Source organism: Stigmatopora nigra, chromosome 5, assembly GCF_051989575.1.
Source record: "Stigmatopora nigra isolate UIUO_SnigA chromosome 5, RoL_Snig_1.1, whole genome shotgun sequence".
In the NCBI taxonomy this organism is placed as follows: Eukaryota; Metazoa; Chordata; class Actinopteri; order Syngnathiformes; family Syngnathidae; genus Stigmatopora; species Stigmatopora nigra.
In genome coordinates this window covers 14,118,382-14,130,000 of record NC_135512.1, presented here as the reverse complement: position 1 = coordinate 14,130,000, position 11,619 = coordinate 14,118,382, and the positions used below count along the sequence as shown (strand labels likewise).

Genomic DNA, 11,619 nt, shown 5'->3' with positions numbered 1-11,619 from the left:
TTTTTGTGGTAGTTTGCACCTGCTGTTCCGCCTTTTACCGGTAGACGGCACTCGTGTCACGCAGGAGGACGGCGCACACGCACACGCGCGCGCGTGTACACAGACAGGATACCGATGGGAATGGTCAATCAGGTTTTGGCCAACTTTTACAGAAGGACAGAAAAAAAACCCATATAACTCTATTATTTCCAAAAGTTTGTACGAAGCTGGTTTCAGATCGGGATAATTGGGTCTCGAGCTTGGTTTGAACCGGAACATAAGAGAAGCAGGTGTATATGGCTTTTCATTCACTAATTGGCTGACGCACTGTCAGTTTGAAATCAATGAGCTTTGCCTTTACTCTATCGCGCACTTTATCTTAAAATATGCTTCAACTTTATTTCTTGTGCACTTGTAAACCCCGCCATGCCGTGTGCAAGCCCCCCTCCAGCCCCCAAAGCTCCAACAACAACAGCAGCACTGTGGCAGTGGAAGTGGAGTGGAGTTGTGTCTTTGTCCGGACAGATGTAGCGACAACATCCCAAACAAAAAGCGCTTACTTGTGCTGAGATGAGCCCGTCTGCCTTCTGTGTGTTGGCATTCAACTTCACGAAACAAAGGGCTGCACGGGGAAACATCTTGGATTACCTTTTAGTCTCTTTTCAAAGTCAAAATAAATAAATAAAGAAATAGAAAGACCCCCGCCCCGCTTCTAATACACTAAAACTATTAAGATGTTGTTATATTTTTTTGGTATACATAATTGCGGTCGTTTTTTTTAAATAGTCGTTATATATTAAACACTTTCTGCCACCTGACAGTGTTACCTTAACTTTGAGTTCTTTTTTAGAACATACGTGAATATGTGATGTGACACTGGCACACATATGATCATTGTGATTAGGATTTTATTGATTGTTTAAATTATTATCAAAAGTTTCCTGTTCTTGTTACCACCAGAAACCTTTTTTCTTTAAAATGTGGCTTCGGAACAGAGGGGGGGGGGGCGAGGAAGGCCAATGTTTGACAAAATATACTTCAAAACAACCCATATAACTTTGCTTTATAGAATAATCTAACGTTGCGACAGTGCCTCGAAATAAAAATGTTAAATGAACTATCTCCGTGCACCTAGAAATAGCAAATATGTACTTTGTATTGGCTCACCCGGGGCAGCCTGAATGTGCGCGCATGTAGTATATAGTGTTTCTTCGAGCAGGGCATGCCACGCCTCTTTATGCTAAACAAAGGCTCCCATTGGTCCGTTGCGGGAGCAAAGTGGCTGTGATTGGCCAGGTCCAGGCCATTTATTTGCTGACAGCCGCGTCACTTGAATGGTTGTCTATTAACTTGTTCCCAAACTATCTGGACTTGTCAAGGCTCGAGCGGACAGGGCGAAAAAGTACAGTTTGTTGATGCCCTTTTTGGAGAAGTTTTGTGGAAACAACATCGTAGGAGCATCGTAGGAACCTGTTTTTTTGGGGAGGGGAGACGGCTCTCTGTGTGTGGCGCTGAAACAACGCGGACACACACACACGCGCGCGGATAGACACACACGCGTTCACCGAGCCGGAGAGAGGGAGAGGCCGTGGAAGCGCTCCTTGTTTTTGTCGCGCTAAGAAAAAAGTTGCCGCGAGACTCGACAGGTAACTTTTTTTAGTTGTTGTTGTTGTTGTTGTCGTCGTCCTGTTTGGACTTGGCCCGCGCGTTTTCTTCACATTTCACCTTGCTCGTTCGGGAACGCCGACTCAGCAAGCCAAGCCGTTCCCGATGTATAACATGATGGAGACTGAACTGAAGCCCCCTGCTCCCCAAACCAATACGGGGGGCACGGGCAACAGCAACGCATCCGGGGGTCCCAACGCTAAAAATAGCCCTGAGCGGGTCAAAAGACCTATGAACGCATTTATGGTATGGTCCCGGGGCCAAAGGAGGAAGATGGCGCAAGAGAACCCCAAAATGCACAACTCGGAGATAAGCAAAAGACTGGGCGCCGAGTGGAAACTTCTGTCGGAGAGCGAGAAGAGACCTTTCATCGACGAAGCCAAGAGACTGCGGGCCCTGCACATGAAGGAGCACCCCGACTACAAGTACCGACCCCGGCGGAAGACCAAGACGCTGATGAAGAAGGACAAGTACACCTTGCCCGGCGGGCTCCTAGCCCCGGGCGGTAACGGCATGGGGACCGGGGTCGGGGTGGGTGGCGGCCTCGGTGGCGGCCTAGGCGGTGGCGTCAACCAGCGCATGGACTCTTACGCGGCTCACATGAACGGCTGGACCAACGGCGGTTACGGCATGATGCAGGAGCAGCTGAGTTACCAGCACCCCGGACTGAATGCGCACAATCCCGGCCAAATGCAGTCAATGCACCGCTACGACATGAGCGCACTGCAATATAACAGCATGACCGGCTCCCAGAGTTACATGAACGGCTCCCCGACTTATTCCATGTCCTATTCCCAGCAAACGACGGCGGGTATGACCGCCTTGGGCTCCATGGGGCCCTCGTCGGTGGTTAAATCCGAGTCCAGCAGCTCCAGCCCACCTATCGTCACCTCGTCCTCCCATCGGGCCGCTCCGGGCTGCCAAAGCGGGGATTTGAGGGACATGATCAGCATGTACCTGCCCGGGGCGGAAGTCAGCGAGCAGACTGCCCAGACCAGACTACACATGTCCGGCCACTACCAGAGCGCCGTGCCCGGGACGACGATCAACGGCACGCTGCCATTGACGCACATGTAAGACACATACGGCACTGTATGAACAAACAAACAAACACAACAAAAAACTAAACAAAACAAACAGACAAACAAAAACTTTTATAAAAAAAAAAACTGCGGACTACTTAACCTCGGACTATTTTTGTACAGAAAAAAATGGGGTGGGAAAAGTTGTATAGAAGTCACCAGGAAAAGGACAAAAACGCCTCTTTTTTTGCCTTTCGTTTCTTTTAAGGAAGCTCTAGAGGAACCAATGCAGGAGATGTCCTCTTCACTGCTGGATCAAGTTTGGAAGACGAAAGTGGGAGTCGCAATCTAATGTTTTATTATTGCAATCATCTTTTTGTACAGTATTTATCAAAGAAAACATTACAATCAGATGAAATTGTCAAACTGCAAAAGGTTGCATTGTTTTTTTTCACCCCCTCTTCTCTTATATATATCTATAAATACACATATAAAAAACAAAAACCAGTTGAGTAGAAAATATTAAAACGACGGCACAACTATTAAGCAATCCATTATTCTCAAAATAAACTTTTGGAAAAAAAGGGACAGAAAACGAAAACAGGTAATGCTGTTTTCTTTTTATATCTTTCAATATTACTAAATCCTTTTAATTTCTTTAACGAATGAAAATGACTTTTTCCCCCCAGCTCTTTTTATCTTAAAGTTAATTTATATTCAGGTCTCCCACTTTTCATCTGTTTGAGGTATGATGCTTGTGCTCTTTATTTTCTAATTGATTTGTACAATTGATGTATATTTACTGTGATATTTTATGTTTTTATCTCAAAATTTCATTCCTGTAGTTGTATTTTCAAAAGTTCGGCCTGTACGCAGAACCCAAACACACTCCGTGTATATATTGAAACTAATACCATCCTTATAACAGCTACAATTTCAACTGAGTATATTTTTTTCCATATGCAGTTTGAAAAGAATAAATTTTGGAAATTTGGATACTTGAGATGCTTTGAGTTTTGATTTAAATTGACCTGCTTTTATTTTCTCTCGTCACATGTCGAGTAGAGAGAGCCCACCTTTCATTTGGCGCAAAATGTAAATCTATTTTAATTAATTCAAAACCTGCTTCTCCTGGTGGTCTTAGTTTCCCTTAAAAATTCAAATTAGTGGCTTTTGTGCTTTGTGGTTAACCACGTTTCTTTTTTTCTATGTTGCGAGTCCATCAAGCAAAAGTTTTTTTTAAAAAAAAATGATATTTTCATGTTTTTTTTAGGAAAATTAAATGAACAAAATACCCAGAACATTCAGATATATCTTTTACACACTTCTAAAAAAAAGAAACAAAATCTAATCCCCGCAAAATGCTGAATTTTAAACAGTTATTACAATTTAGACTCAATGACATCTCCTCTTTTATGATTTTATTTGAGTTTTACGAGGGATGAAATGACATTATTCACATTATTAATCAGTAATGAATTAATCATATTACAATTCAACAATAAATAAGGCGCATTTTTTTATAAATCTTCCATGTCCCTCTAAAATTCTTTTGTAAAATCTGTTTGCCTTTAAAATGATCATTTTAAGGGGGACCCCTTACAAGTGCATTTATCGCTTTCAAATACTTTACTATAGTGCTTGTATTTTTAATGCCATGTTTAATCAAGCGGGTCCTGCTGTTTCGTGTTAACTCCGCTTCTCCAATGACTCTCACTTCTACAAGACCTCTTGTCTTTTAATAAACTGCTCCTCCGACCCAATCAGCCAGCCGGCGGGCGCTTCTCCCTTGAAAAAAAAATAATCCTTCAAATGAGCTAACAGCTCGCTTTGAATTACTAAAGGTTTTTAAATCTGGTCGTGGTGTGTTGGCGTGCATGCGTGCGCTCGCGATCGCACGCGCACGCGCACAGAGCGAAATAGATTAAGATTAGGGCCGTTGTGTTTTGCCGGCTCCGGTCCCGGGGGATCGCAGCTCACATTAACCGGCAGATGAATATTTGAAGAGGCCCCTCGGTCCACTCCCCTCTTTCGTGCTTCTAAGTCTCCCTCCCAGTTGGGCCTATATATATAAAAGGTCAAGGGATCGTTGGTCGCTTCATTATTTATTGATCCAAGACGCGGAATTGTTTGTAATAGCCGAGGACACCGGTGATAAACAATTTGTGTCTAAAAGGCTGAACTAGAAAGCCTATTAAAATGGCTCTCGTTTCCTTCCCCCCACTCTTTGTACCAACATCGGGTCCCTGCTTGGTGGCCCCGAGGACAGAATAAATTATGTTGTCACCTTTGATGTGGTGAAAAAAAGGGGCTTTGCGAAAATTATGCAACGTATTTTCAAACTTTCATTTATTTAACCCTCATTTTAAATTTACTGTAGGATCAAAAAACGTAGGCTAATTTGTATTATTACAACAGGCCAAGACAAAGCTTGTCTGACATTTATCTGTTTTTTTTATAATGATATTGTGATTTTAGATGTGTGATATATATATATATATATATATATATATATATATATATATATATATATATATATATATATATATATATATATATATATATATATATATATATATATATATATATATATATATATATATATATATATATATATATATATATATATATATATATATATATATATATATATATATATATATATATATATATATATATATATATATATATATATATATATATATATATATATATATATGGATAAAGGCACATGAATATGTTAGTGTGTTTCATTGCCATACCTGTCAACCTCGAACCATTTGTGATCTTACCAAATTTTGTTTTCGCCCTTACATATATGTATAAATACATGGAAAATCTTACCACTTTACTTTTTTGTAAAAAATCACGAACAACAAGTGAAAATGAAAGTAAACATAAACAAGGGAACAGGAAACGGAAATCACATGGTGAAAGTGTTACAAAACGAAATGTTTATCATGATCTTTTTTTTTTAGCCAATCAGAGGCGCCGGTACATATATCACTTGGCAGACATGCGTTTCCGGGAAGAAACAATGGCGGATGGTGAAAAATGGCTAGAAAGTGCCTTAATTTTTTTTTTTTTCTCAAAATCACCGTTTAGCGTACCATTTTCATGTGTACAGCGTACCAATATAAAAATGGGCTTTCAGTTGTACCAATTACGGCGAGAACGTACCAGTTGACAGGTATGCATTGCTAAAATGCGCTCTCTTCCTTGCTAATTATATTTCGACCACCTGCAACCAGTCATCTCGCTTTTTATTTAAATTAACTATATTATTTTTTCCTTGTGAAAGGTGTTCCTCTTCATCCTTTCAACCACCACCCCCTCCAAAGTCCCCATCCAGGTATAAGCAACCGTTGTGCGCTTCAATCTACTCCTCAAAAACTTCCTGTGCTCGCGTGCTGAGTGTCGCCCGGGCGCTTGGGGATATTTAGACTGCAACAGGTGGTAAGCGCGCGCCTCTGCTTTTTTTTTCGGCCGGGGATGAAAAAAAAAAATCCCAGATGTGACGCGTGATAAACCGCCATGGCGTGTGGGTGTTTCAGGGCTGGGTCTTGGTCGCTTTTAATGTCTACCAAAACAAAAAAATCAAATTCACCTATACATAACAGTTGATTTTAACTATACATGCTTTTTTCATGCTTTAAAAATACATGATAATGTTGAAAAAGCAATATCATTAACAACATTTTTTTTCTTGAACTGATCCTATTCATATAGCTAAGTAGTAAACACCAAAGGAAGACTACCCCCCTCCTCCATTTGTGAAAATTCTAATCATTTGAATGCAAATCTAGAAATGTGATTTTTTAATGGCAGTGCTATTGTGGATATTTATTGCATTAAAAATAGCAAAGTGAATAGAAATAGTAAATCTGTCTGTTGGAAGAGAAAGCGAGCACAGCGCCTGTTTCTCTTCCTTGCACCTGCACTTCTTTGGCAAACACACACACACACACAGAGAAAAAAAAGACCACACACCGACACAACTGCATGCCATGAGCCTCACGGTGCTCCCGGCCTGTGTTCTCGGTGGCTCGAGGTCCCCCCGTGCACCCCACCACCCGCACCCGTCCAGCAAACCATCACGTCACCAGCAGCTCGAGTTCCGTTTATCATCTCTGCTCATTGATGCTGACAGCTTTATAAAGCTCCATCATTAAACGCCATGCACAGTTCACAGTGGATCACGATTCTGGACCAGCCACAGTAAAAAAAAGGGCTACATTTTTGTCATACTATCCTGTACAAGCCAGCACGGAAACTGTGCTTGACAAATTGACTTAGGTTATCTGATGTAGCTTTCTGACAGGTATAGCTGCAATCAATCTATCTGAAAGGGGCTTTTATTCTCCGGCTATAACATTTCTTCCTAACCTGTAACTTTAACCTGGTCTATTTTTCCCTTCTTATTGTAAAGATGGAATGAAAATACTAAATAAATAGTGTTTACTTAAAAAAAAGATGTACCAAAATAAGTGACAAAGGGAGCTGTGTTTTTTTTTTTTTACTGCTAACATATTCCTTTCTTTTTTTGCCTCTTGCTGAGATTAGCATAGGGCAGGAGAAAGTGGCGGGTAGGGGAGTGCAGAAGGGGCGCTGGGGGGGGGGGGGGGGGGTGTTGAGGATCTGAGGATTTGTGAGAAGAGCCCACTAACAACAATATAAGGCCTGTTTTCGTACAGCCGGCCTGCCAGGGCAATCCTGCTTTGTGGTTATACGCTGGTCTCAAACTGCTATAAAAATAACTGGCTCTAACTATCAGATGAGGTCATTTCAATGCTACATTACTACAAGGATTGGCGTCACTTCTTTATCTCATTTATCATCGCTCTTTTTTCCAGCTTGATTTAATATGCTTCGAAACTTGCATAATTGTTTTTAATGATTTTCAATATATATATATATATATATATATATATATATATATATATATATATATATATATATATATATATATATATATATATATATATATATATATATATATATATATATATATATATATATATATATATATATATATATATATATATATATATATATATATATATATATATATATACACACATTTATACATATACATATGAAATTCATATTTTCCTTTAATAACATTTTCATTGGACTAAATTCCATTGTTGAGGTTTTTGGTCAAAACTAATATGAGATATTACCATTATAAGATTATAAGGAACTCTAATTGGTCTTTCCCCCCCATCAGCGAATGGCATCTCTTTATTATTTGAATAAGGTCAAACGCTTGGCTGGCTGTGCTGGAGGCTGCTCATGCAAAGAGGACAATGCAGCTCAAATTAAAGAGTTTCACGGCAAACTATACAGTCAGCGGGGAAAGGCAGGGGGACGACCTTTGGGTAATTGCATTTTTTATCGTCACTTATACGTGTCAAAATCGCAATCAGGTTTCGGTCGGAATGAATGCATTGCATTTGAAACCCAAATGCCCTCGGATTGGTACACAGCAGACCTTCTAATCTCAGAGCGAGGAAGCCGCGAGCAGCTGCAAGCAGCATGAGGCAACAGGTGACTGCATGGGAGCAGCTACAAGTGAAAGTGCTGCATGGTCTGCTGCTCTTTTGTTGTCCGGAAATTTGGTGGCTGTGGTGAGGATTGCCCCTCCTCGGGCCTGGGGAGGGTTTAGGAGCGTGGCGGGGGGGGGCAGGGGTATTTGCAGACGAGTAGAGAAGAATAAAACATACAACAGCGGACGGTTGAATTTTGTCCGATTGTACAAATTACACTTCTCCGGGAATACCAAAATGTCCTAAAATGTCTGAAACTATATTTCTGACTTGGTCAATATGTGCAGTATGCGCACCTGGATTGGGAAGGAACTGGAACGGAGATAATTCTTGTTAAATGGGATCTTTTCACGTGAATTTATTAGTTAGATTTGATCAATATTTATTTGATAATGTGTTGTTCACAGAGATGTGTTTTGAGACTTTTTACAGAATATAGCACTGGAAACCACATAATTGAATGTGTAAAAAAAAAGGAATAGAATGAAATTCCTATTAATATCTGGGCAAAAAAATACAGTTTATACTATATTTTGTAGTGTGTACAGACTGGGAATCATACTCAACATTGCATTGTTGTACGATTTAATTGTTTTTGACAGAAAAAATCAAACAAACTTAAAATAATAATGGCAGTGTTAGGAATACTTGAAGTGGCATTTTTTTGATTAGTCGAATAAAAGTTCCATGGTAGAAACATCTGCTTTGAGGAAGTGATTTCGACCATTTTCCATTTTTTTTCATTGAAGGCCTGACTATGCAGGAGGTTGTTTGTAGGCATTTAGAGATTCCTTGATAGAGAAGGCTGTTGAGCTGATGGAACCGCATCATCATTAACAAGCCAGCAGACACAGGAACACCCGCCCCCGCTCTCTGGTCTCAATTCCCAGCATAGACACTAACCTCTTTCACTCTGTCATCAGCCTGGCTCTCTCTCTTTTCCCTCGGCCGACTCCAGCTCACAACAGCACCATTTATTGTTCCCGGGCTCCCTCCCTCCCTCTTCGAGGCCCCCCGACCCAACTGTTGACCAACAACTCTACTCGCACATTAAACGGAGAGGGGGGTAACGGGGGTTGTCCTAATTTAGAATATGACACATCCTGAATTGTATGTTGAGAAAAGAGGACCTAGAAGGGATTGAAATGTTTGAAAAAAAGTTGTGAAAAGAGAGCTATTGATGAACAATAACACGGCCACCGACCAAAAGACTGTATATGTCGCATCATCTTGTTAAAAAAATAAATAAAATAAAAATAAATAATTAAAAAAAGTATATATAAACGTATATATAAAGACTGAAGTTGAACTGAAGAACTGCGTAAAACTCTAAAACTTACTTTGTGTGAATAGTAAATTTTTCACATTATACATGTGGCAAAATGTATAATTTTCTACTGGTGTGAAGTTGTATAACAAAGCTGGAAAGTGTTTTCAGAGTAGCAAAGTGTATAAATGGTTCAATGTCCTTGACAATGAAATCAAATCAACAACTCCCGGTCTATCAAAAGTTAAAAAAACCTAAATTGCCTACAGCTTATAATTTTTGGTCATTTAAAGGAAGAGGCACATTAAATAAAAAGTCCCAATATTCTGTAATTTCTCATAGATTGTTTTAGATCATAAGCTAGATAAACAATGATATAATGATAAGGTTGGTTTAGTGATGGCTCATATTTTGCCCTCAGGCAACAATGTTTCTAAAATAGCTCACCCAGGAATGCAATAAAGCCAATCATTTAAAGAGTTTAATTTTTTTTATAGAATGTTGAATTTGGGTATTTATTATGCCGTTTTGTCACAAGGTTGTTCCCAATAAGTGCTTAAAACTATTACATGTATCCTAAAAATCATTAATAATGATATATAATTTCAAACTGATTTCACCACATTAATCTAATTGAGAAATGTATAAAATTGAGAGCACTTTGCATTAATCAATTTCCAAATAATGAATAAATCCTGATTTGAAGTTTGCAAAATAAGGTGGCCTGGTTATTCCAACAACAGTGGAAAAGACCACAAACGACATTCCTGCATAATTAAATGGTATAATCTCATTCATTGGTTAATTGGACAAAGTCTGCTGCTTTACCCCCAACTGAATTCTTCTCAGCTATATACAATATATTTAGTTTGGACCATAGTTTTCTTGTTTATTATAAATGTATACATACACATTTCACTCAACCAAGTCATGACTTGAGCTCAACAAATGGGGATATTAATAATAGAATTGGGTATTGATGAAAAAAAAGCACTCCCATGTAATAATCAATTATCAGAAATTAAAGCACTAGTGACAATGACAGGCAACACATGACAAAAGCTTGTAACTATGTAAACATTGTTATTTTTAAATGGCAAGTATATCTAAATCATCAATCATCATATGCGAGTGTGTGGGAGCCACACATTCACACTTTTTTCATCCATCACTTATTCAAATAGGGATCACAGGGGTGCTGTATTTTATCCCCTCTAACTATGGACAAAGAGGCGAGGTACACCGTGAAGTGGTTGGCCGCCAATTGCAGGGCACAAGGGGACAAACAACCATTTTCACACAGATATTCACACCTATGGACAATTTGGGGAGTCCAATCAGACTACATTGCATTGTTTTTCGGATGTGATGGTAAAAATGCACATTTATTTTAGTTCTTTACTGCTGAATCGGTCACTTTGTCCAAACCAGCCAAAGATTAAGATCATGAATAAAATTAAAACTCATTTGACGTCAAAAAATAACTCCTGTAACACAAATATTGACCTCAATATCCTTGATAAAACTGCTGCAGAAAGATAGTAAGCATGCAGTGAAAATTTCATTCTTCCAAATAGGCAAAATGTAGTATTTTGCTCTATTCTCAAGGTGCACCTGAGTATAAGTCGCACCAACCAAATCATGCACAATAAAGACGGAAAAGTAGATAAAAGTTGCACTGTAGTATAAGTCTCATTTGAGAGAGGACATTTTTTTTTTATCAGAAACCAAGTACATGCATATACTTTAAAGCAAAAATGGCTAAATGGAGAACAACCACCTGTTAATATAACATTTACAGTTTTTTTTTGAATAATAATAACCTTAAAAAAATAACAGTCTAAGAAAGAAAAAATATATATATAAGTCACAGGCTATAAAACTAACTATAAAAAAAGTACCTCGAGATACGAGCTTAATTCGTTCCGGGACTGAGCTCGTATGTCGATATTCTCGTAACTCAACAAACATTTCCCATTGAAATGAACTAAAAACAAATTAATTCGTTCCAATCCCCTGAAAAAACACAAAAACAGTCTCTGTTTGCCCTGCCTCCACCCTGACTTTCACTATTGATGGGCTCTTTGCTTTTGTTTACCCTTCAAAATTTTCCGAAAATGATGCACACAAATGTCCT

At 39.0% G+C, this 11,619-nt stretch overlaps 2 protein-coding genes across 5 annotated transcripts in view; both read left to right on the top strand.

The window, feature by feature from the left end:
• The window catches only part of LOC144196672 (uncharacterized), a 162,751-nt gene that overhangs the window by 120,603 nt on the left and 30,529 nt on the right, over window positions 1–11,619 (top strand). For 2 of the 4 annotated variants that reach the window (XM_077717043.1, XM_077717037.1), the window contains one exon: window positions 2,935–3,660. The exons of the other annotated variants lie outside the window; for them this stretch is intronic. The gene's annotated coding sequence lies outside the window, so the exon portion shown is untranslated. Of the gene's footprint in view, window positions 1–2,934; window positions 3,661–11,619 lie in introns of those variants that run through there. 4 annotated transcript variants of the gene reach the window in all.
• On the top strand, window positions 802–3,660 carry sox2 (SRY-box transcription factor 2). The gene has a single exon (XM_077717036.1). It carries the CDS (start codon window positions 1,750–1,752, stop codon window positions 2,719–2,721), a length of 972 nt encoding a protein of 323 aa, XP_077573162.1. The 5' UTR covers window positions 802–1,749; the 3' UTR covers window positions 2,722–3,660.